Source organism: Pochonia chlamydosporia, chromosome 3, assembly GCF_001653235.2.
Source record: "Pochonia chlamydosporia 170 chromosome 3, whole genome shotgun sequence".
Classification (NCBI taxonomy): domain Eukaryota; kingdom Fungi; phylum Ascomycota; class Sordariomycetes; order Hypocreales; family Clavicipitaceae; genus Pochonia; species Pochonia chlamydosporia.
Window position 1 is genome coordinate 1,016,585 of NC_035792.1, and position 25,639 is coordinate 1,042,223.

The 25,639-nt window shown below is 50.2% G+C and overlaps 7 protein-coding genes across 7 annotated transcripts; 4 read left to right on the forward strand and 3 right to left on the reverse strand.

Annotated features, from left to right (window-relative positions):
• Window positions 1–1,053: 1,053 nt before the first annotated feature.
• Window positions 1,054–3,087, reverse strand: VFPPC_04213 (basic proline-rich protein; the record flags this gene model as incomplete). The annotated part of the gene is made up of 1 exon (XM_018283602.1): window positions 1,054–3,087. One exon carries the CDS (start codon window positions 3,085–3,087, stop codon window positions 1,054–1,056), a length of 2,034 nt encoding a protein of 677 aa, XP_018144731.1.
• Window positions 3,088–6,954: 3,867 nt separating this feature from the next.
• On the forward strand, window positions 6,955–7,155 carry VFPPC_15747 (hypothetical protein; the record flags this gene model as incomplete). The annotated part of the gene is made up of 1 exon (XM_018293500.1): window positions 6,955–7,155. The coding sequence occupies one exon, from the start codon at window positions 6,955–6,957 to the stop codon at window positions 7,153–7,155; it is 201 nt and encodes a 66-aa protein (XP_018144732.1).
• Window positions 7,156–10,721: 3,566 nt separating this feature from the next.
• Window positions 10,722–11,463, forward strand: VFPPC_04216 (ERV2 protein-like protein; the record flags this gene model as incomplete). Its single annotated transcript, XM_018283603.1, has 2 exons — window positions 10,722–10,981; window positions 11,031–11,463. The coding sequence occupies 2 exons, from the start codon at window positions 10,722–10,724 to the stop codon at window positions 11,461–11,463; spliced, it is 693 nt and encodes a 230-aa protein (XP_018144733.1).
• A 446-nt stretch (window positions 11,464–11,909) lies between these two features.
• Window positions 11,910–12,916, forward strand: VFPPC_13588 (proteasome component PRE3 precursor; the record flags this gene model as incomplete). Its single annotated transcript, XM_018291363.1, has 6 exons — window positions 11,910–11,943; window positions 12,021–12,066; window positions 12,126–12,140; window positions 12,196–12,230; window positions 12,285–12,525; window positions 12,598–12,916. 6 exons carry the CDS (start codon window positions 11,910–11,912, stop codon window positions 12,914–12,916), a joined length of 690 nt encoding a protein of 229 aa, XP_018144734.1.
• Window positions 12,917–13,565: 649 nt separating this feature from the next.
• Window positions 13,566–14,003, reverse strand: VFPPC_15748 (hypothetical protein; the record flags this gene model as incomplete). Its single annotated transcript, XM_018293501.1, has 1 exon — window positions 13,566–14,003. The coding sequence occupies one exon, from the start codon at window positions 14,001–14,003 to the stop codon at window positions 13,566–13,568; it is 438 nt and encodes a 145-aa protein (XP_018144735.1).
• A 2,700-nt stretch (window positions 14,004–16,703) lies between these two features.
• On the forward strand, window positions 16,704–18,344 carry VFPPC_04217 (cyclin-dependent protein kinase complex component; the record flags this gene model as incomplete). The annotated part of the gene is made up of 2 exons (XM_018283604.1): window positions 16,704–18,116; window positions 18,177–18,344. The coding sequence occupies 2 exons, from the start codon at window positions 16,704–16,706 to the stop codon at window positions 18,342–18,344; spliced, it is 1,581 nt and encodes a 526-aa protein (XP_018144736.1).
• A 798-nt stretch (window positions 18,345–19,142) lies between these two features.
• Window positions 19,143–20,227, reverse strand: VFPPC_04218 (hypothetical protein; the record flags this gene model as incomplete). Its single annotated transcript, XM_018283605.1, has 2 exons — window positions 19,143–19,636; window positions 19,738–20,227. 2 exons carry the CDS (start codon window positions 20,225–20,227, stop codon window positions 19,143–19,145), a joined length of 984 nt encoding a protein of 327 aa, XP_018144737.1.
• Between the last annotated feature and the right edge of the window lie 5,412 nt (window positions 20,228–25,639).

Below are 25,639 nucleotides of genomic sequence, written 5' to 3' on the forward strand. Positions count from 1 at the left end.
CCTGACTACCGTTATTTGGAGATGCAATTGACATGTGCGACTTCACTTCAACACACTGTGAGTGTTGGTTGTGTGCCACTGTGTATACAGAAGGCGAGAACAATATAACTGGAGAAAATTATCTCGCCTTGATTACTTACTGGACAGCAAGTGTCGATACGATTTAATGGTGTAACAGCATGAGAGCAGAAGGCGCATTATGTATATTTTTAGTTTTGTCATGCCTTGGCGGCGATAAACCAACAGACTCCGAAGCAAGCATTTTGATGCTAGTTCATCACTTAGAGCCATCACGTCACCACCATTGCAATCAGCTTTTAGAAGATGTCATTATTGTCTATACAGGCTAAACTGGAAAGTAATCCTGGACAACCACAAGACACCAAGTGTGCACCTCATCCTCCACACATCCAAAAGTGCACACTTCTCTTTTCTTCCACATCTGCCAGAATCATCTGCCGTCGGCGCTAGACAACGCGATACACAGCAGCTGCTCCGCAGATCACATGCCTTCCTGTTCCTCATACTCCTCCCGAGATAGAAATATTAAGAGAAAAGAAACAAAACCCAAGAAATTGGTGTCACAGTATCATAAAAACTAGGCCACCGGAATAAGAGCTTCAAGAATAAGAAACCCGCAAGATGCTGCTCTATATTCCATGTATTGGTGTCCCAAACACGTTGGTAAAAAAATCGTCGGTCGTCGAGGCAGGCAGAGAGCAGTCTACTGCACATTTGGGTGTGAACAAGAGGCCGTGATGCCATGGTCAACAGGACGGAGACACATGAAAACACGTATTCGAGCGGAACCGAGTCATAAATGCGCCCTTATCACGTTCATGGCAAAACGCTGCCCTTCATTATGAACCCCAAACTCGATAATTGTCGGTGATCCAAAAGAGTATGAGACACATGGTAAGCTCTACTCCAATCGATCCAGAACGATCTCTCCCCAGAGGGTATCGAAGTCAAAAAGTAAATAGCACAGATGGCATAGATGGCATAGATATGATGGATAATAATATCAACAAGATTTCGTGCCATTATGCCTCATCAGTTCCAGCCGAGCGAGTTCTCAGTAGCCACCGGAGCAGAAATGCCAGCAGTGCGTGCCGAGTGTCCGCCGCTGGCGTGGGAGTCCCGACCTCCAGCGCCGCCGTAAGTCGAGGTATCGCGGCTCATCAACGCGCCGCCCATGAGAGCAGGGCTGCCATTGCCGTGGTATCGCATCTCTGATGAGGCTGGGCTGCTGGTGATGGAGCTGGCACGACGATGGCCTTGTCGCTTGCGCTTGTAACGTCGAGCAACAATGAACATGGCAGCGCCATACGCGGCACTGAGACCGACGGCGGCTACAGCAATTCCGGCAGTGGTAGCCTTTTGCTTGGAATTCTGGTCACCTTGGTTGTTGCCAGAGCCAAAAGCGTCATTGTTGTTGTTATTGTTGTTTCCGCCGTTGCCACCAGAGCCACCGCTTCCAGGGGCACCACCAGAATTGATGTTGCCGTGGAGATCAATCTGAATGTTGATAAATGAAGTCAAGTTGCGAACCATGGGATCGGCATTGTTGTAGACCGCTGAGTTGGGAGTCCACAAGTCCATCTGCAAGGTGTCAACCAGAGTAGCGGGATAGCTCAGATTTGCAATGGTCGTGATGTAACCCCAGTTGGCCTGAGTGTTGAAGGGAACCAATCCATAGATTTGCATCTTGTCAACGGAGACACCGCTAGCATCTGAAAGAGCTCGCGGCAGCAATTGGAAAATTTGTGAAGCTGCGGTCGGGTTGCTAGCAACGAACACATAGTTGAGCTGCCAGGTGAAGCCAATCTGAATAGGAACAGTTCCACTGGGGGCAGGCTTGGTGGGATTGTCGGGGTTGATAACCTTGGGAATCGTTGTCGGCAGGCCCTGTGATGTGGTCTCAGTCGGGCTTGCGGTGGGCGAGGAGAATGAGAAGGTCGTCGGCTCGATGACAATAGTGGTGGGAAGCCAGTTGTTGGTATTCGTCAAGGTGGCAGTAGGTCGAATGCTAGTCACACCAGCATCCGTGGTCGTCGATGGAGTCACTGTCTCGGACGTGGTTGTGGGAATCAAAGTCGGTTGAGAAGTAGTGGAAGGGACCACAATCACCGTTGAGTTATCACCAGAAATCGTAGACGTGGTGGCTGTGCCAGTTGGGGGCACGGAGACCGTTCCGTTGGTGACGGGAATATCAGTCACAGTGGGAGTCGAGATCGTGCCGGTCGTAGTCGACGTGGTGTTGCCAACGGGGATATCTGTCGTGGTGGTTGGGACATTAGTTATGGCTGGGCCCGAAGAAGTCGTAGTGGTCACAGGAACATCGGTCGAAGTCGCATTTGGGAGAGATCCATAATCAGACGTCGTTGTCGAACCTCCAATGGGGAGCAACGAGGTCAGAGGCGGCAAGAGACCAGACTTGGACTCAGTCGGAGCTGCAGACGTCGTGGAGTTTTGCGAGATGGGCTGCTCGGGGGAGCTGGTGCTCTTGCTCGTGGGTTCGGGGATTGGCAAAAGGCTGCTGAGCAAAGTGCCAATGGGATCCAAAATACCACCACCGGTCTTGCTAGTCGTTGTGCTTTCAGATACCGTGCTGTTGCCAACTGGTGGATCAACCGAAGTGACCCCCGTGGGCTCGCTGCTTGGAGACGACGAAACAATGCCCGTGGGGCCGATGACAATACCGGACTCGGTGGACGACCTAGTGCGGGTGCCTGACTTCTTCTTCGACTCGGTCTTCTTTGTCGTAGGGAGGACAGTGACTTTGGGTAAGCCAGATCCGGAAGACGGACCGCCAACGACCACAGTGCTATCAACAATAACAGTGGTCACAGGGGGCTTCGGCTTCTCGGAGGTGCTTGACTTCGGGGGCCATTCCGTGCCGAGAATCTCGGAGATCAGATCGCTCAAAAGATCCCGTTTCGTCGTAGACGGATCGGTGGTCGTGGTGACATCGGGTGTTGACGACGATGACTCTGGGCTTGTGATGGTCGAATTGTGGTATTCTCGCTTGATCTCCCGGGGGAAGTAGATGCGTGGGTGTTCGACTGCGACAACAGATGCGGCCATGGCCACGGCCGAGGCCAAGGCTGCAGATTTTGCATACATAGTGTTGGAATGTGCCAGACGCTGAAATTGACTGTTGCTTCGGTTGAAGTGTGTTCGGATGAATGATATTTTGCTTCAAGCAAAGTATGCTGGGTCAACTGTGAGTCGTGTGCCGCAATTCCAGTCGTGGAGCAGTGCTTACTGTCAGGAAGAGATGGAACGAATGTACTTGACTATATGTCAACGAGCGTAATCTGGTATTCCAGTTAGATGCCAACTCTCCTTTGAAGTCTGGACAGAGGCCAGGTGGTCTGGGGATGGATGGCTGGAGTGGTAATCGGGAGGCTTCGTCGCACAACAGATCAAGCCAGAGAGCATGAGCAATCCTCTGCATGTAGATGCTCTGCTGCCTCGCGTACGTTTCCAAGAACTGGTACACAACCAGCCTCCCTTTCGACATGAGGAGATCCGATAGCATTTTCCGACTTACATCTATGTTCGATTGCAAGCGATATGTATATTTGATGATAAAGCAGTAACGATGGACAGCGATTTGAAGCAAAAAAAGAGTGACTAGACGATATCAAATTCGTCCAAACATTCAACAAAAGCAAACAATATCGTAAATCGACGTCCGTAACGGCGTTTTGTCGTGAGGTAAAGGGCCTGGGGTAGTTGAAGACAGCGATCAGTCGTCAACCTGCATTTGTCGCCCTTTGCCGCCCGGAAACGAACGGATTCTCGAGGAGAGGAGAGGTTAAAAGGATTGAACGCGCGGCAGGAGCGCAAAGTTGTCGAGAATCGCAAGGAGACGACGTCGCCTAGGAGCGCGGGTGACGGGTCGATGGGCGAGGATTGAGAGGTGAAGGAAGAAGAGGGCAAGGAGGGTAAATGAACGTGGGTAAGAGGTGAAGCAACACGGAGAAACGAAGGAATGAGAGGAGTGTGCAAACACGAACAAGGACTGGGCGAGAGCGAGGGTGTGGTTGATGGGCGTGGGTGTGGGATCAATCCATGATGGGGGCCCGTTTGTATCCCAGGTGGACGAGTTGAGTCAAGTGTGGTGAAATTCATAGAGAGAGCAAAGAAGGGGGGGCATGGGCACATTGAGAGCTCAGATTTCAAGTCTGGTGTGTGGTCCAATCTGAGCCAGCCTGAATTGCTGGCCTCGCCAAGGAACCAACGGTCCAGGTCAAGTCTGCACTGGGCGCTAGGGCATGAGCTGGACCTGGCAATTGCCTGGCCAGCCCTGGCACTCAACCACAACCACGACCACAACCACCCTGCCAGCAGTCCAGTCCAGTCTGGTCTCGTCTCGTCTCAAGCTGGTGCCATGCGTGAGAATCCGGCCAAACTGGCACTGGGCAAATTGGTTCCCCTCCCCTTCCCCCGTTTCCCAGAGTTGAGCCACTGAGGGCCTTCCTGGGAGTGGCTGCGCGTACCTGGACCGCTGTGGGACTAGTGGACCAGGCGCCATGCGAGAACCCCAGTGGGTGGGGCATTCCAGAGCCGGCCGTTGGTCCTGGTGATGTCTGGGTCTGCTCTGGTAAGATTTACTCCATGTGCGATCCACGTCTGGTGCAATCTGGTCAAGTTGCTGCTCAGTTTGGTGTAACTTCAGTCCTTTCTCAATACGGGAGACTTGACATAAAGCGACGGGCAATTTGGTCTTGACTGGGCAGGGCAGGGCTCAGATATTGCAAGGGCATTTGCACCAGACACCTTTAGGCATCATCCAAACTGGCCGAGATTGACCCTCCTGGGTTCGGTCATGCATCAATGAGCACAGTCAATCACCAAGAAATAAGTCAGTGCGTCACTAATCAGTACACCGTTCTGTATCCGGCGCAGGTTGCGCCAACGAACGAACGCTTCCCGACTTCCATCTCACTTGGCGTCGTAACGCTATTCCACCTGCGCTATCAAATCCTCCATGTGTATGGTCAGACTGCTACCTGATGATCCTGGTACAATATTGCACAATGCACTAGATAACTCTGTGCTTCGGTACTCCGTTTGTTCTCAGGGATATGCAAGTTTTTGCAAGGCCCTCAACGCGACTGTTGTGATGCGTGCAAATGTCAGGTTTCGAGACGAGGCATGTGGGCTCCCTCCATTGGCTTATGGCGCTGTCGATTCTCATCTTTCTTGGTCTTCATGTACATGCTTGCCATTGAAGGTACGGAGTGCACAACCAAACAAAAATATCGCATCATGTCGGTGTGTCCAATCCAGGAATGGATATGCACAGGTAGAAGCTGATGCTGTGGTACAGATACCACCATCTAAAAGTACTACCCACATGGCGGCCATTGACCCAAAATAACAAGTACCCGCAGGAGCCAATTCTTTGTTTCGAACTATGCCCGGCGACTTTTTAATTTCGTGTCCGCCCACATCCAAGGAACAAGGTGCAAAGTGGCAAGGGGTGCGTGTGCGTGTGCGTGGGTTGCAAGGATGTGGGTGAGAGAAAGAAGAAGGTGGAAAGGCAAGGCAAAAGTCAAGGAAAGGAAGTCAAGGAAGTCAAGGAAGGCTTGGGTTGTGCCAACACTCGCTGCTTGCTCCTTCCCAGCCATTCACGCCCCGTCTCTCCCTCCCTCCGTTCCCAGGGACCAATTGCCTCCCTCCCCATCTCATCTCATTACCGCGTATTTGCACTTCATCTCTCACACAACTTCACAATGGGCATAAACACCAACGAGGCGACTCATCTCATTCCCCAGCAGCCGAATGAGAGTTGCGGACCCTGACAAGGCATTTCTGCAACGGCTTTTCCGCTCCCGTATCAACGCTTTAGCTGGTGGGGTGTAGTGGAAACCATCACTGAGGTGGAAATTACCTGTTTGCTGACACCTGGTAGCTCAAACTCTTCGAATCTTCCATCGCTGTAGTGGCCGTGGAGGCCGTGGAGCATTCTTCTTGCCTTGGTGCTGGTAAAATTGAACACTTCAACGGGATACCCGGCTCGATGTCCTCCTCCCTTTGTCTGCGTATTTCGCCCCATGCTGAGAGCAGGCCAAGCCCGCCCTGAGCAGGGGCCTGCTCCGGACAATCGAGGGATGCAGCTAGCGGCACGTCAGTCCTGAGGGCCACCTCGCTGGTGCGACAAGAGCCTGTCTTTTATCACGACATCGGGGACATTAGATCTGAACCTCGACCCTCGTGGCGGTTCTATATCTCACAAGGTATCTCCAGAACACAAAGCAAGTCCCTCACCGGCGCTGGAGTTCATCTCCCTTGTTCCTGGAGCTAGATGGCTTAAGCGCCACAATGGGGCTTCCGACCAGGGACACAATATTCATGATTGGTTGGTCCCTTCCAGTGGCTGCCACACAATGGCAAGGATCTCATTGAAAACCCAGTTGCCAACAAGCCACTGAAAATGTGATTGCTTGCAGCAAACAAAGACGAAGGGCTATTATTACCGACACCGACATTCGAGCAAGAGTTTGAAGACAGAATAACGGCCCAGCCGATGGTTGCTCAAGTCCAGGGCCACTCATGATGTTGGGGAGGCACGACTGTTTGTTCAAATTGCGGAAAATGAAGTCCCAAATCTGAGTGTGGATAAAATCGCACGCTGGCAAGACAGCGGCGATGCTTGATCAACTCTTTCACTTCTGGATGCTGCCGTCATCAAACTTCCCATCAGGCTGTTGAATCATCACTCCGCTTGCTCCCATGCAGTGTCTGAGGATAAAACTCCCTCCCTGTCTCCTCTGCAACGGCCAATATGCTCGGTTGCTAGGAGCGAAGGACGGAAATTGTTCCCTTCCATCAGAAATTAGAGCTCTGTGCTCTGTCCTACCCGATATTCCTGTCCCAACCACTAACACAAATCAATAAAGTACTGCATGTCCGGGTCCTTGAGAGACATATGACAATAGCATGTGTCTTGCTCTTTCACGTAAGAAACTCGTTGACTCCCGTGTCTCATCTGCACAGACGGGTGGAAATATGTTTGGTCAGTTCAGTCACTGCTTCATGTCGCCAATATCTCCGATCAAATATGTAGTTACTGTTGGGTTGCGCCGACTTTACTGGCTTCTTTCAAAGCAGAGCCGCAGGCCGCCAGTGAGTCGCCGGTAATGGAAACCATCATCCACTGCACGGCTAGCAAGAAATATTGATTCAAACAGGCAGGACATCATCGTGGGCCAAATCGAAAAAGATGGGATGCACCGCGAAATATGGCACAAAGGAGGAAATTCCGCCAACCCCAATCAATGTTCTGACGCCAAGAGCCCCCAATAGCTCGCAGTCTGTATGCAATTACCAACGAGGAGACGGGGTGCGGAGTACGATGCTGTATTCAGCTCCGGAACCATCCTGAGCGCGGGATAGTAATTCAGTGTCTCATTCAGGTACAACCATGAGCTGGATTCTGTGTGTGTAGGGCAATATCACCAACAAGCCATCCTCCCTAACGTCTTACATCTGACCGTTCGACGATACCACCACGCGCTCTGACTATCACCGTACATGTGCCATTGTGTTTGCGTTGATCGAAGGAAATTATCGATCCACCAATGCTACACAATCTTGAGCACAATCACTTGTGAGAGCAGCCTCACTCACGGTCAGCCGCTTTCAACTATGAAACTTCTCAATCAGGACCAGTCATGAGATTCGATAGACGCAAGCCGCACCGCTAGGACCGATGACTAGAACTCCATTCTACGTCCATTTTTCGGCCACCTCCCTCGACAGAGTTTCTCGTATCAGATGCGAGCTACTGTGGTGTTTGTAAAGTGCACCAGGAGCTCCACTGAACACCACGCCTTGCAACTTTCTTCCACATTTCCCCGGCGTTTTGCTGTCGTGAGGCAGGGACCCGCAGCACATCTCCCGTTCCCAATCGGAAACACCAGGAGACCATTTTTTTGCTTCGTTGCGAACTGTTTCTGTGGGCATCCTTTAATCACAATGTATGAGTCGGAGGACCGAGCCAACTTCAGGAGGGTCCCGCTGCTTCAGGTTGGAGTCCAACACACACCACTTCAGCCGCAAGCCGAACTTTCTCACATTCCTTACCATGTCTTCCGCCACACCGTTCCGACACCAGTTCGTCTCTGCTTTGGTGAAAGCTGGGCTGCAGAACATCAGATCATGCAATCCGGGAGGGTTCGCCAAATACACCATGTAAGTTTCCCGATTACCAGTCTGGTGCTCAGACGAAGATTCCACGGTCATGCTCGTTTTCACTTGGGGCTGCAATAGCATCTGTTGATCGCATCGGGCTGAAGATGTTTGCGTAGCTGACATCCAACACCAGCCCTTTGCATGCTCTGGCTCACCCTTTTCAAGCTTTTTTCTTCTTTCCAGCGCCATGTTTCCAAGCTCTCCATAGTTTCAAACTAGCCCGTCTATATTGTCACGTACGGTTACGCGCAGAACATGCGCCGCATTCCTCGCAAGCACAACATCACCAGAAAAGAAAAGAATGCACAGTGGCCTTCGTGATGGCGTTCTGTGTCTCGCCTTATTGTCTCTACACCACGTCAAACCAAACCTGCAATCTCGGCACAATCGATTTGCCACCCAAAAATAACAATGTCTGTACCCTGAGCCGCTCCATGTCTTAGCCTCTCAGTCTCCAATCTAATCGAGCGTCAATCGCGCCGTGTTCCTGCCTTAGTTCTCCAGACTCCGTATGCTGCCTCCCAGTCAAGAAAAAAAGCAAACATACTCTCTCCGAAGTACGGAGCACGGAGTACATGCGTGATATTGATCATCCGCATAGTCTAGTCTCACAGAGTGACCCAGTATTATATATTTGGAGTACAGCAGAAGGAAGAAAGATCCCTCCTTGAATTGAATAAACAACGAAGCAGTCTAGATCAGTATAAAACGTATCAGGTTGACCAATATCGGTGTCCGCTCAGCCTTGCCTTGTCAACATCAAAGTGTCCCGCGGTCATTGACCCAGAGCCTGATTCAGTGACATTTTGATTTTCACAGGTGGCTGTTCGTTTCGTCAATGTTCATCCATGCCCACTATCTTCGCGTTGGATGTCTAAGACAATGCCACAAAATATCGAGAAAACGCCATCCGATCCAGCTTCCAGGCGCGCTGGGGAATGTGCATGGATAATAAGTCGCGAAAGGTTACGGAATATTTGAGCACTGTGAAGGGTGAGGAATGCTTTTTTTTCCTCAGCCACAATTGCTCGCATGAGGTTGAAACACGCCTTACCTGTGGTGTTTCGCGGCACGAACGGCATGTGAACGGCGTTCTCTTTTAGTACCTGATTCGCGTTCAGTGTTTTAAGTTCTTTATCGGGATTTTTGATGCTGCCTGTTTCAATAAGCTGCTTGGCGCGAAGATGACGTCGATTTGAGACCAAGTCTTCGTTCTGAGGGCTAGCCTGGGAGGCATCTCGGATTTCACTTGCATATCCCTCAAAGCAGCAATGATGGCTTGGTTTCTGACGTAGGAATCTACTCTGTGTCGAATTGGTCAGTTGCAATGACTGAATCGAACTTGTGGTCTAGTCGTCAGGTGTGCAGAGGGATAACCAGAATCGTAGAGTATTCAGGATCAAGGGTCTGGTGAGGCGTAGGGTAAGTTGGGCTCTACAAGAGTACTTGAGTGATATTGAATCACGACGATCAAGCAACGAGCCGAATTAGGTGACGAGGAAGGTCCCATCACTGCTTGCAAACTATTCATTATGACTGCATTTTCTGGTTATCTTGACGTTTATCCCGGATCATGTTGTTTAATCAGCTACCTCAATTGAAGAATACATACAGGGTACGATGATGTGCTGGATGTAGCGCAGCAGGACAACATGATTCGAGGGGAGCACGGGTCGAACGGGACTAGCGAACCATAAACCGTACGCCAATATGAAAGATTTTGGTTGTTGCTGGCTCATATATGGTCTTCCTGAAGAAGACAAGGACATGTGATGTCTTTGAGCGCAAACCAAAGGACCCAACTGACAACCCATCCATGACACAAGCACAGCAAACATACGACACACCATTGTGGTTATCGATATTCATGAGTATAGTAATTTCCACTGGACCAATTGGGAGAATACTAGACTATCTCGGGTGAAATTACTTCCCAGCCCTAGTTGCGATTACAATCCGAAGCAATCACGAAATCCAGACGTTGTAGGGTAGGCTTGATGTCGATGATGGCCAGCAAGCTTCGGACCTCGCCTCTCTCCCGTGAAATGCATCCCGCAAGGGAGAGAGAAATACGTGAAACGGACACGGAAAAGGATATACAAACTTCCTGATAATGAAATCTGGCAACTTTGTATGTGCCACTGAGTAGGTATTCAAGTGGCGTGTTGATGGGCTGATTGTCGAGAAATTATTCTTGCCGATTTCAGCGACGCCATAAGCTCAGCTGAACGTTGCGACCACTAAAACTTCACCGCGGCAGTCGCTGGAACAAGCTTTCACAGCGCCTCAATTTAGCAACGGCAGCAGTTGAGCGCCATTGTCACTGGCTAGCTGCCAACGCCACAATTGCTCCAGCGCCCGTTTAGCGCCCCGCTGATCAACCTCCGACACTGATCAGAGCAGACCAGACCCTTCAATTGATCCCCAATCTCCAATTTATCTTATGACCACATGTCATCGCCAAATTCCCAGAACCTCATACGTTGTTGTCCAGCAACTCATCGTCAGCAACCATGGCGCGCAGGCAACATCTAAGCCTCACAGTTGCACTGGTATTCATATTCATCTTCACCATAACATACCTCTTCTCCGGAAGCTCCAAGTCCAGCCGCATTGAGCCGTTGAAGTCCGGGCGCGACGCCCAGGTCCCCGTCGATCCCAAATCAACCACCACTTCAGAAACCAAAACCGACTTCAAGATTGACCTAGACGCCATACCGAACCTCTCAGAAGGAGATTCCATAGCGCCCAAACTGGAAAATGCCACGCTAAAGTGCGTCTCCCCCAATTCTACTTCTATCTAATACTAACAACCACTCCAGAGCAGAACTCGGCCGTGCAACTTGGAAGTTCCTCCACACCATGGTCGCCCGCTTCCCCGACAAGCCCACAGAGAGCGATCGCAAAACTCTCGACTCCTTCTTCCACCTCTTCGGCCGGTTGTACCCCTGCGGCGACTGCGCCCGCCACTTTCGCGAGATGCTCAAGAAGTACCCGCCGCAGACGAGCAGTCGCAACGCTGCAGCAGGGTGGTTGTGCGCTACGCACAACATGGTGAATAAGAGGCTTGGTAAGGAGCAGTTTGACTGTACCAAGATTGGGGACTTTTACGACTGCGGCTGCGGCGATGATAAGGATAAGGGGAAGGGGAAGGGGGATGAGAAGAAGGCGACGAGGGATGAGGGGCATGATGTTGATGTTCCGGGGTTGGGAGGGCTGGAGAGACAGAGGAGTAAGGCGATTGAGGGTTTATAGAATTACGGGCATGGATTTATTGGCGTGCTGGTTTGAGCATAATTTTTGGATATTGGAATATAGCGACAGCGATTGTTTGGAATGGTTATGTTGGGCGTGTACAGCATTTTGATGGATTATAGTGGGCTTGATTGACAGTCCGCATCGAAATAAAGAATATTTACTACATTTTCGGCCTTTGAAGGAACTTTGTACTCAGAAATATGTGTCAATACGGCGGATAGCTGTCAATGTAAATTGGTTGTTGAGAGTCACGTGATATATCAGGTGCACCAGATCCGCCTGTCGCGGCTGCGCGTTCCAAGAGCTGCCTGAGCTACGACGTATGAGCTCCAGCCTTCGAATCATCCATCATTGACGACGCTGTACCGACACTCCCCCAATCTCTCACCAGCGATCTTTCGAGTCGGACGGGACACCACATTTGAACCACAGAATCAGTAATTATGGAGTTTGGCCAAAAGGGTGTATTGAATGAAGGTGAGCAGCACGATTGGAGCTACACAACGATATGGGCATAGCTGGGCAGGGCACATGATGCTGATGCAATTGGATAGATGGCATCCATGTCGACATGGACCGCCTCAAGAAAGGAGAGGTGAAGTGAGTACCGAAGGTTGACGACTGCATCTTGATATATGAGTCTAACAATGGCATTTCAGCTTGGGAACGTCGATGTACGAAACCCCCCTCCGATTCCGATATTGGCGAAGCGATCTAACAATAATATAGCATGGCTGTCACTTTCAAAGATGGTGTTATCCTGGGTATGTCCCATGGCTGTTAATCTTGCAGGTAAACGACTGAACTGACTCCTGCAGGCGCCGATTCTCGAACCACAACCGGAGCCTACATCGCAAACCGAGTCACCGACAAACTGACCAGAGTACACGATACCATCTGGTGTTGTCGATCTGGCTCAGCAGCCGACACACAGGCCGTCGCCGACATTGTACAGTACCAGCTTGGTTTGTTTGCCATGCATAGCGGCAAGCCCCCCATGACACAAACAGCGGCATCCATCTTCCAAGAGATTTGCTACGCCAACAAGGACCGTTTATCGTACGTTGCCTCAAACTATCCTACTGGGACTGCTGGGTAGTCAGTATTTATTTATTAACTGTGTCTATACAGGGCCGGCTTGATTATTGCCGGTTGGGACGAGCGATTCGGCGGCCAGGTCTACTCGATTCCGCTGGGCGGTTCGCTGCACAAGCAAGCATATGCAATTGGTGGCTCTGGTTCCACATACATCTACGGTTACTGCGACGCCAATTGGAAGGAGGGCATGGAGAAGGAGGATGCTGTGAATTTCGTCAAGGGAGCGTTGAGAGAGGCCATCAAGTGGGATGGCAGCTCGGGTGGTGTCATTCGCATGGTGGTGTTGACTAAGGAGGGAGCTGACCGACACTTGTACCTACCCGATACTGATTACAAGGTTCGACATGATTAGAGGGCGAGAAATGAGCGGGAGGTAGGTTGATATCCAGGCGACGTCATGGGGGTTTGGGGGCTGCAATATGGCCTGCAGGACGGTGATTTGAGCTTGCGATAGACAGAGATGGCGCATCTGTATAATAGGTAGAATAACGAACAAGGTACCAATTCGGAACACTCCTGTGCTTACATGGAAATGCCTGTTGAACAATATACACAAGTGGCAGGGTCGGTGACTTGGAGGTACGGGAACGGGCCGAGGGTCGGAAAGGACGGGAGCACCAAGCATGGTCAGCTTCGACAGGGTTGACAATACCATAATTTTGGCATGTCGAGGAGCGGTGAGGGTATGTGTGAGAGATGTAGTTGATCACTTGGAGAAGAAGCCAAAAGTCCGAGATGCGAGGTGGGTACAGTACATGATTCGAAAACGAGTCTATTAGTATGTGGTAGTTTCAGTAGTTGACATACTCGAAAACGTGAAACTGATGTGATCCTAGAATACGTAGAGAGTACAGCAATGAATTGAATTGTCAGATTTTTCTGTGCATACACATCTACACATCATGGGACAGGCGGTGACCGACCATGTTGAGACAACACAGCGCTGATATGGTTATGCAGCTGAACACTGGTTGCAGGCTTCGTATCGCTAGGGAGAAAAATTAAGGGCACAGGTAAAAGGGTGTGGTCGGCTGCACGTGGTTGGGACTGAATGAGGGATGGATGCGCAGGGGAGATAGACAGGCTGTGACCACGGGGCTGAGATTCATGCATCTATTGTATTGTAGTGAGTGAGTCGTTGAGGATGAAGCGCACGAGTTGAGGAGGCGTGACGTTGATGGATGCTGTTGGATAGTCGGTGCTGTACTGCTGAGTAAGATTGTTTGTATGCTCTTGATATCGTTGTGTTTGTGGAAATTGATTGCAGCGGACATTTGCAAGGTTCTGAACATTTTCAAGGTTGATGCTTGTTCGCAACGATGAGCTGAGTGCGTACCGTACATCATCGTTGTGTGCCGTTGAGCGTGAAAGTTGCAAGACTTCAGCCTCAGCAGGGCTGGACAATAGCATTCATCTCTCTCCATTACATGTCCCCTCATCCCCACCCGTTAAGCTGACGTCGACGCAAGAAAACTAGGACAAAGAAAATGGGGTATCTGGTGAGGAGAAAGTGGAGGAAGAGGAGCAGGATGCAACGAAATGGCACTAGGTGGCGATGCCGTCCTGAAATATCATGTGCTTAGAAACAGGAGTGTATCAAACACAACTCCCAACATGGACAAAATCAGCCGTAAAAGGAGAATGTTGGGTTATTTAAAAATCCCTGCAGCACACGAAATGGCATTCGTCAGACTTTCTCGAACGCCATTTGACGTGACAAGAAAAAAACAAGGGGCAAAGACACAAAGAGCCCGACAAGAATGAGGTATCATCTGTAGGGAGTACCTGCACACTTGCAGCCCGACTGCACGCCACAGGTTTAGACGACACACCCACGTGCGGGATGCCTTGGCTGCGATTTGCACCGATGTCGAGACAGTGTACTTTGTTCGCTGTGGGCTCTGCACCTGAATGCCTTGTACTATGTTCTTGTGCCGGACACGCCGTCGACGAATCAAAGCTGCGACTGATGAGCACTCGGTTGACAATTCGTCTGGGCGGTTTTTTCAATGGTAATGCGTTGCGCTGCGTTACGAGTCAACAGTTTCTCTTTTCCCCCAGATTTGCTTGTTCTACCCCCTTTGATCTGCTTCACCTCCTATTATTCGGCGTCGTGACTCGTTGTGGTTGCCTTTGGGTTCGTCGCTCGTTTGGTCAAGACGGTTGACGCCAGCCGGCCAGGGGAGAACGACACTCCCGTTTCCGTCTTGGTTTGCCCAGACCACCGAACCTAAAACCTTATCGCATGCCACTTTCTTCCACTGCGGGTGTCTGCCTCTCTCCCCTTTTGCACATATTATATCATTTCATTTTAGAAGAAAAAGAATTCGTCTTGCTTTGAAAAGGCTGAAACGTGGCCGCATTTGAAATCCATTCGGTCATACTTGTATCATTGGAGTTGGGCCGGCAAGAGGCTCTGTCGCTCCTTCCTGCTGTGGCAACGACTTGACATCGACCCTTTGCCACTCAACTGCGTCACTTTTGGGGCCGTTGAATCGCATTTCATCTCCTCTTTTGACGACACTTGGTCCCTTTCTTAGACTTTGCTTCGACATCCTCTGATATAGACGAGCAGATATACCCTTGTTTTATTTTTCAACTGCTACGCCAAGCGACATTTTAACATTTTGTTTTTCGCATCGGCAAAGTACGACGAAGCGTTGGTAGTCTGGATTCTTGAGGCGGACCACAGCATAACTGATAGCTGCGCAATTTGAGCGATTTGAGCTGGTTGCGAGTCTACACGATCGAACGTCCTGCGATAACGGATTGGGACAAGTGGCGATTATTTGATAAGGTGAGTTTTTACGATTTGTATCAACCGTTCTGTTTTTGATGCCTTCGCCGTTGGGGAATGCTTGCTCCGAGTGCAGCTGATGGCCGTAAAGTTGCGGCTACTTACTGCAGGGTCGTATCTCAAATTTGTTGTATTTGTTTCACGGCCATTATATCCCTGAGCGAGAGAAGCACCACTTTTTTTTAATAATTTGTCGTCTCAATTCCCGGGCGTTATATGTGCGACGTTGCTGCGAGATGCTGCATGCAGTGAGCCATACTCTCAACCGCGAAAACCACAACCAGTTACATCATGGAGTCCACAACAACCACCAACCGGCTTTTATTATCCTGATTTGATGTCAAAAAGGAGTGATGGGTCAGCAATACAACTTTCTTGTGCGACACATTTTCGCCAGACAAGACGACTGCCCGATCCACGGCCGGTCGATGCGACTGTACGGAGGCTATCTTCGTGGAAGGTCGACATGCTGCTATTACTGTTTCACGCCGCATCTGGACCGGGCTGGACCAGCCAGGACCGGACCAAGTGATTGAGCTACGAACTGAGCTTCATGGTCTATCGAATACAAGTTGAGGTCAAGTGTCGTTGGCATCGTGCTATCATGACATGGTCTAGCCTGGTCTATTTCTATTACAATTTCATCCGCCCCTAGTCAGTCGGTCCCCTCATCTCATCTCATCTCCCCACCAGCATCAGCGCCGTCAAAAACGCCCGCATCATCCGCCAGTGCCACCAGACCCGAAGCCGACCACGGTTGAGTCTGGTCTGGTCGATCTGTTGTTCAGCCCGAGGAATCGAGGACCACAAAAGTCAATCCAGTCAAGTCCCCTCTTCTCCTTTGCGGTGGTGCAAATCCACATTGCTGGGACTAGAGCCAAGAAATCTGCTCTGCGGCTTGACGCCTGGCACCAACAAACCAGACCAGACCTGACCACACCAGACAGACATTGGACCAGACTCCATCTCCTTCCTTGGCTCTTCCCCTCCGTCAAACTTCTTGTTTTCGGCGTCATCCTAGACCCTGACCTGAGCCCATTACGTTGCTCTGCTTCGTCTTCGTCCCTACCAGCGCTTCTTCCTCACGGTCCTCGCTCGCTTCACTTGACGACTGTTTATGAATTTTTCGTTTTGATTTTTTTCTTGTTTGCGATTTTGTTGCACTTGATTCCATTCTTTAGCTAATGCATTGCGCTCCTCCTTGCAGCCCATCCGCTGCCTAACTCCCAAGAAGTAATACTTATTTCGTTCTGCGACGCACGCACGCAAAACACCAACGCCCGACCGCACACGCGCCTTGCCCGTCGTTCACCTTACCACCCTCGGCTGTCGTTACGATGCAATGGCCGCTTTAATCGGCGACTTGGTACCTGATATCTCTCGATTTCATGATATGATTGTCAACCCGTCTTCACGGCAGAACCACCGACAGCACCAATCCCCACCTCAACGCCAGCGCTCCCACTCCCGATCGCAGGCTCAAGACTCTCCGCCACGTCGCTCTTCGAGCCGACCGCGCGCTGCTGCCTCGACTCCACGATCCCAGAGACGTGACGAGATCGAGAGCTCGGCTACCGACCGACGCAACTCTTCTGGCGCTGCGACGCGCTCACCCACGCAGCAGAGGGCACGAAAGTCTGCTGCAACCGACGGCACTTCATCGGCAGACGGAGCTTCTTCCAAGTTTCCCTCCCCGCCGCCGTCCTCATCGCCCCCAGTTGCCAGTGGTACGTCGCCGGTCGATGATGCGAAGGAGGCTTCAATGGCATCACAGACCGGAGACGTTGTCTCTGCAGCCCATCAGCCTCTGCGCAATGCCCCAGGCTCAATGAACGCGGCTGGACGGCATCAGCAACCGTCGCCGCCATCCAGCCAAAGTTTTCACATACCCGACTCTTCGTTAGCATCCTCATCTTTTAGCCACGCTGGGCCGAGCTCAACACAGCAGACATCGCAAGACAGCCAACAAACAGTCATTCATGTCCGGGATTTGGCGCATATGCAGAGCTTGGCAGATGCTCAGATGCTGGGGGGAAGCAGCTCTACATCATTGGATCCAAATGCCCAAATCAAGTATGAAATCAGTGGGATGCCCATCGCTGATATTATTGAAATGGTGGCTGCCTTGCTCACCAAGATAACCACCACCAACGACCTGCAACACGATGCCATGCAGCGAAACGTTGCGCACCAGCAGCAAGCTAACCAGTCAAGCGACTCTGGTTCCCACATGAGTCCCCTAAGTCATTCTGTGTTGGCGTTTCATGGCAAAAACGTTCCTGCGATTACAATCTTGAGCTACCTCTCCCGCATACACAAGTACTGCCCGACGACCTACGAGGTGTTCCTCAGCTTGCTAGTCTACTTTGATCGTATGACGGAGCGTGTCAATGAAATCGTCATGAAGAGCGAGCAATCGCGAAGTCGAGCGGCATCACAATCGCACCCCCATCCTTCTGGGACATCGCGCGGAGACACTACGATGCACGACAATGCTCACGAATCTGACGAGAGCGATTCGGACTTGGCAGACGACGATGACGATGACGACGCCATGGTAGACTCCCCTACAGCATCAGGCGGACGAAACGAGTCTGGAAAGGCTGCGACTGTACCGGAGGATCGAGTCCCAGTTAGTCCCGCAACATATTTCGTGGTCGACAGCTTCAACATCCACAGATTGATTATTTCTGGGGTGACTTGTGCTAGCAAGTTCTTTTCCGACGTCTTTTACACCAATTCTCGATACGCCAAGGTATGTTGACCTTTGAATGCTCGACTACATGTGTTTACTTATCTAACTGCTGTGCGTCAGGTCGGAGGTCTCCCTCTTGCTGAGCTGAACCATCTCGAAATTCAGTTCCTCGTCCTCAACGACTTCCGCCTAGCCGTCCCCGTGGAGGACCTCGAAGCATACGCAACCATGCTGGTTGAATTTTATGCCCGTGAAGTAATGACGCAAAAGTCGGCAACAGGAGCGTAGAAGCCCTACAATACGTCGAGCCAAAACATGGACGACGACCATTGATCCGAGTGTAGTCATGGCTCGCGTGACAGTCAAACTATACATGACTGCGCCAAAGAAGGCCCGACCACTGGACAATGGCTAGAAATCTGCACATCGCAGAATGACCAAGAGCACGACGCAAACCTTGGAACGTAGCTACATAGCATGCCAGGTTTGAACCACATCAGCATGTTACACGATGCATGTACACAATCTAATGAATAGGAACGGAAGACGCCACGGAATCAAGGGCTGTAGAATTTCATTACACGCTTGGTTAGATACCTAGGTACACGGCGGGTATAGCTCACTGCAACTGCAATGATAGGGAATGGAAATGGATTGGGGGGTAGGGGGCCATGGATGCATTCAGTACTGGCGTATGGTGTTTGAATGGATGCTGGGAGCAGTTTTTTTTTTTTTTTTCGTCTTCTCAATTTTGTATTGTGCATTGGGGAGATGGAAAAGATATAAAATAGATTTTTGGTCATGTGCTGACGTGGTAGCCTGTGAATCTTGTTACTGTTTACTGACTGTCCCTGGGTATAGGGATGATAAGTTGGGTGAGATGGAGGTTCAATGGATTTACACTGTTGTCATCTACGAGTATGTTGTCAGGAATCAGGTCACAGTGACAGCCAGAAGGAAAAGAGGAAGTTGAATATGTTGAATATAACTATCATACAATCTTAGGTCCAAACCACCAATTTTGATCCCCATCGTCAACAGAACTATGTTTTTGCGTACGAACATAACAGGTGGGAAGAACGACAATTACAAATGAGCCCTCGGCTCCTCCCACAACTCAACAGGGAGATCGAACCGAAGATCAGCATTCTCCATCTTCATCCCCAACTGCCACCGGCCAAGGCCCGGCCAAAAGTTTTCATACTTTCCGTTGACGTTCCCCTCTTCATCTCGCTGGGAGATATCAAACCACCCTATCGTGGTACGACGACTGTATTGGTTGGGGATGAGGGAGCACCATGTCTGAGTGCCAGGTAATTCGCCTTGACTGCCCTGGCCTTGCGGCAGCGGCGGCATCACCAGCTTTGTTTTGAGGCCGAGGTAGTTGACCCAGCTGGTTGCGAATGGGAAGGAGGGCACGAAGCGAACCGGCGAGTAGGTCGCCTGGAAGAAGGGGACTGAGCTTGGCGCCGACTCTGTAGTATCACCCTCGGTGTCGTAGGGGAATACTTTGACGGTGACGGAGCCGTTTGGCGCAAAGTCCCAGTCGAAACGTGCGAGATGTTTGGGAGTGTTCCAATCTAGGAGGGGGTCAACTTGTTTCTTGCCCGACAGCCCCGGTAACATCGACGGATTACACAAGATGTAGTGATGATGAAAGGGGTCAGATGAGTCAACATACTTAAGCGGCCGTTGTAGCAGGCATGCTTTTGAGAAACATATATACGCGAGATGCGAGGATTGCGTCCTACCTCCGGGTATCCGGCAGTGCCTCGAGACCAGTCGAACGATCCGGGGACCACTAACATCTCGTCGTACGGACCGACGGGTGAGTCTTGGTAGCGCAATATCTGGATCATGCCTAGGCCACCGACTGGTCGACTTGTTGGGGATGAGGCAAACTCGGCTCCGGCTTCCAGGGGCGAGTACGCATGATCTGGGAGGTTCCGCCCGGCAGACAAAGATGTCCACCACGAAAAGAAATAGACATCACCACTGAGGCTCCATGGTGGAGTGGCGAGTGATATCGAGTCAGCAAGTGTTGATGTTGAGCCTTGTCTTGACGGCCTTGGTTCAGACTCGACCGGCAAGGGAACTGAAGTTGAGATTGCAATGTGGTGCATTGGGACACTGGAAAGTGCAAGATTCTCAACAACTGCTGTGTCTGCCATTTGTTTAACACACAGGTCAACAAATATGCTAGAGTCGTGAGATTATTGAGAACTTAAGCTCACGTATGTGTCTTTGGCTGAGATGTTGCATTTTCATTGCAACCGCGGATGCCGCATAGCCAACGAAATCACAGCATTGCAACCGACATGTTCAGTAACTATTCCCAAGGAAACAAGGATACTATCCATCTGAGAAGTCTTTGGCAAGAGGGGACCGGTGGTCCAACCATCAACCCTTGTTAAAAATAGACTCACACAGACGAGCGACATATCAGACAACCGGGCCGGGTCTTCTACAGGTCCACTGCCCGACGATTCTGGATTCTAATCATGGGAGTTTCGCCCAGCGTTTTGGAGCGTGCGTGCGTGCGATTTTCCTAATTGGATGGTGTGATTCATTGCTGAGGAGGGTCTTTGAATCATACGTCCGGCAGTACCACTAAAATGCGATCTGAATAGCGGTATATACCGCCAAAAAATGGTGTGATGCTCTTCATACTTCTCCTCGGGTCGTGGACGACAGGCAGCAGCTTCCACATTGCCTTGCCTAGTAGAGATAGGCGAGCTTAAGGCTGGTCCGTGTGGCCCAGAAACATAGTGCCCATGCAGTTGAGGTGGTTGGCATTGGCATGCAATGCAATGCAAACTGACGTATGCATGGGTGGCCACGCACATGGCTCGTGGCAAAGACCAATAATCTTTTTGCTTGGGATCGATCTGCTGGAGCGTCTTATTTCGGCAGGAGAGGTAGCAGGAGACAGATGTATATCGAAGCGCAGAGGTATCGGTATGATAGTTGACAACTATGGATGGCTTACACAAGGGTCTGATTCGTGCGTGAATCAAAACGGCGGTGTTTGTCATCGACCCTCATATCTCTTCTTGCCCTGAGTCAGCCTGTTGCTGTGTCTTCTTTAGGGAAGATCTGATCGACGCCTGGGTAAGTATGTAATCACTTTTTCTGGTGAAAAATCAAGGTGTCCCAGCACAAAAATGGCCGCCCAATGCCAAGAGGCCGCTCTCCTAATGGAGTTTCTGATGGTTGGTTGCTGTAGACCGCCATATGAATGGCTTCCCCCTCCTCAAGGCACCCTATCAACAAATTAGTAGATATTCATATCTCTTGTATCTCTTGTTTATCGAATGACTTTGCCAGTACCTAGTTTTTCCTTGTCAGAAATTGTCTTCAAGCTCGCGTAGTAGCCTCACCAAACCCACAGAAACTCTTAGCCCATTAGTCCAGTACGACTCACTGCACGAACGCTGGCCGATTGGCAAAAATTTCATGGACCTTGATGAAAATCATGGAGATTGTGCTCCATATGATGAACCATACAAGAAACCACTGGCGAATCGCGACATAGGCAATGTCTCAGTTCCAGACGGTGGCACCTGTTCCATGCATAGAGACCCGGGCTCAAGGCAGCACGCCATCTGCAAGACATAGACCTCAGTCTGTTCAAGAACGACATCCACGGCGCCAATTGCGGCAACTTACAGGGTCAACCTGGCTGCTCAATCAATCCCTGCTCTACTGCTGAACAGGCTAGAACCAACATATCCCAGTGGTCACACGTGGCATGCCGCATCAACAAAGTGCTTCGAGTGGTACCAAGGTGGTGACATTCGTTCAAAACTCGTTGGCGAGCCGGGATGTCATGAGGACACCACGAAGCCTGGCGACTTTTCATATGTCGGTACTTTGCAGTCGCACGGAATCAGCCACAAATTTGAGCTAAGAAAATTGTACCAAACTGAGGCATTAGAATTGGTTGGAGTATTATTCGGCCGAGTGGCTGCTGTTGCCTATTTTTCTGTCCACTGACGAGCAGTACATGACATCCTTGGCAGAACATCATTGTTGAGCGGTTCATAATAATGCCCTTCAATCATCTCGTTTCGATTATTTTCGTCTTCTACTCCGTAGATGGTGAAGAAACCTTGCCCAACGTGATAAATGTCACCCAGTCTTGGCAAGTTCTGCTGAATGAATATCAATGTCGCATAGAATCAACAAACTTGCCACTTGATGGGGGGTTGTGATGCAGGCGAAATGTGATACAACCCTCTGAGCCTCCGAGCGATTTACATCAGTACCCAATGCTCGGGTTAACCGTTGGGCAACCAACTTTAGATTTGCTCAGACCTCCCTTCTGACATTTTCACAGCCAGTACAATTTTGTTTAGGCCAAGCTAAGGGGCGGTCTATAGCTTGTGCTCGGAGACGACAAGGTGCTTGATGTTCGATTTTGTGTAATGAGAAAGGTCAGACCTTGAGGAGTGCAGCTTCATCAGATGTCGAGACCTCACTTCATGTAGACTGACAGTCCACTTGCCACTCTGACCTTGCTCGCCTTTCGGCAGCCCTTTCTGTGAATGATTGCGGTTGCGTTGAGGAGCCGCTTCTTTTGCTTGCTCTACCATATATCCCTCCATGTCGTGCATGCCACACACAAAGGGTAGCGGTCCTTCGGCAGCGCCGTGCTCTCGCTCTCGCACCGAATTAGATGAATGATTCCATTACATTTGGGTACGTCTAGCCCAGTAAACTGTTTCGGTTCGAGTCGGCCAGTTGTGTTCAAGTTGCTTGATAGCAATTTGCAAGACCTGTTGTCCTTTGCAGCGACAGATTTTGGAGTTAATCGTTGACCAGCAGCCGAATCGCTTCAAATACTCGTGGAGTCACTTCATATGGCCGTGTAAGCACCTGGTTCTTAATAAATATTGAATACTCATTTGGTCCATCGCTTTAAGGAATATATGGTGGCTACGATGACCTGGTTGATCGTTGTGCATGTTAATAAGGAGCCAAAGTCCTCGAACCTCGTACAAGCTTCGTTGCATTGGTATCTGCCTTACTCCTTCCGAGGTATTAAATAAGCATGTGCTAAATACGCAGTATACTTTCGGCTGTATCTCTCGCCTTAGGCGTAGAAAGTTTTTCGAGCAGCTTGCAGTGAGGCGTACAGGACGCAGACTTCGTGCAGGATTGAAGATAGCCTTTGTGGTGAGGTGAGAAACTGCAGTCTCGGGGTCCAAAGGGGTGCCGGACTCTGTTTACATGAGAAATATGTGCTACATTAGGATTTTTAACCTCTGGAAATTAAAAAAATGTATGTAAAATTCCAAAGTTGTAATAGTAGGTCATGCCTAGACTCAAACCACAAGAACAATCCATAGAATACGTTTGTGTCTTTTTAAGGCCACAGTTTCAGCCTCCCGACCACCGAACCCCAGACTGGTAGTTCAAACTCATTTTTTGGTATCCGGACGCTTGCACTCGTCACTGAAATATGGAGGCCATCCACCAGGCTTGGGTCGACCCGCGAATTATTGCTGGACTGTACAGCAAAGTGCAAGACCTCGGCTAGGAAAGGTTGAACCACGCGGGGACTCAAGTCGTCAATCTCTCCAGCTGCTACCATCTTCATAACTGCCCATGTCAAAGGCACCGCTCCGGATATCTTTGACTGAGATCCAGTCATTCGATTCATTGCGAAGACGGCTACTGTGCCGATGAGATTTGGTGCGAGATGCCAGTTAATTGCGTCATCTGGGGGTGGACCAAGAAAGACGTGAACAACGAACGAGCCATCCAGAGCTTCTACATTGACGCTCACGCTTGCAATCCATTCCGTATAGTGATCTCTCTTGACAATCTGTGCTGCAGGAGGGTCTTTTGCATCGTACCTGATGTTAGGTCTTAATCTAGATTGTTCGTCATCCGCTGTCTCAAGGCCCTCCGCTGCGATATCGCTCGGTCTGGTGTCCCTTTCTCCCGCCATCAAGCCGACTGGGCTAGAAGGGCCATACCAAGCGTTTATTTTTTGGATCAACTCATCGCGCAGTTCTTGATCGGATCCATGTTTTGTAATCGTATCGGCGTAGGCATAGCCAAATGCCCCCGTGGTTCTCGCCATGTCAGAGGTCCAAAACGTGCCGTCGCTGTCGGCAAAGAATGGGGTGAGGGCCGTTTTCGATGACTGCATGGTCCCTTTCAGAGCCGTGAAGCTAGTTTCCCCGGCAGCCATCGGGATAATCCAAGCTGATGGGTTTAAAATTTGCCACATTGTTATCAGTCGGTCAGTCATTGTATGATGTAAAAAGAAGAGAGGATCAAACGAGGACAGTGGGACATAGGTCAAATGGCCTTTGGAACCTCCGTATATGTGAATAACGTCATGGATGGATTCGATGGAGTCTAATAATGAGAGGCCTTGCGAAACAGCCCAGGCTTTATTGCTGAATGAGTTGAACTCGTGATAATCAGAGAACAGTATGTATAGTCTTTGCTGGAGCTCTGGTAGTTTAGACAGCAAGGCAGTATTTACCTCATCATTGTTTGACGGCGGCGAAGTGAGACTAATTGTGATATTAGGTGCTCGCTTTGTTTCGTTCCATTGTTTTAACTGATTCTGCGAGTGAGCCTAAGTTTGTAAGTGCGAAAGACTGCACCTACTGGGTTCCATATTAAGGCATCCTTATCTAGTGGATGGAATTGGTACGAGTAAAGGGGATTTCGAATATTTTGTATACCATTTGGGCCATATTGTAGTACAACAGGGCTCCAAAAAACATCAGGCAGATGCGTTTCGCCACTCGGTGCTGGGAGGGACCAGTCCCAGTATGGAATTCGGAAGTTGGACGCCGCTTTTTGATACAATCGCCTCTCAGTGACATTTGGGAACATGATTGCAATTGCATTGACCATTTTATACATTTGTTGCTAAGTGACAAGTTAGCAAGTCACAGACGTGTTTGAAAGACGCTTCTGCTTGGGCCGAATATCTACCTCAAACAAGGCGAGATATGGTCGATGCCACATTGGGAACAAGACAGAACTATGTGTGCAATAACCAGACTGGTTGGCCCCCGAAATAGGTTCAACCCCGTTCCATGTTGCAAATGGCACTCCGTGTATACCTGTGATTAATTAGTTATAAGACATGTGCCCGGTGTTCAGACAACACTTGCCAGTAATTTGGTACCAGGAGAGGGGGTCATCTTGGTCGGCATACTGAAACATGCTCAGTGCCAGAATATAAAGATCCCATATGTACTTATTGTCCTTCAACTTGCGGATCTCTAATCTCAATGGCATTGTGCTATTTCCTGGGGACGGTAGGCGGCCGACGACAATAGGCGCTTTCGAGTCATCTCTCCGAGTAAGCCTGGATAGGTCTGCGCCAAAATCGTATGAATTCGAAACGGCTGCTGAGAGCGAGAGTGTGGACAGAAGCCACAAGAACAGTGGTAGACACCGGCAGAGATGAAGTGACATGGTAGATTGACGGACTAGGCATAGAAAAAGGGGAAGATGTTTACTCCCGTGGTTGGTGTAGAGGTATCTTTGAGACTGATTCAAACGATGTACCTAGCTTCGAGGCGGCGTGGAAAGGTCTAGCAATAGAA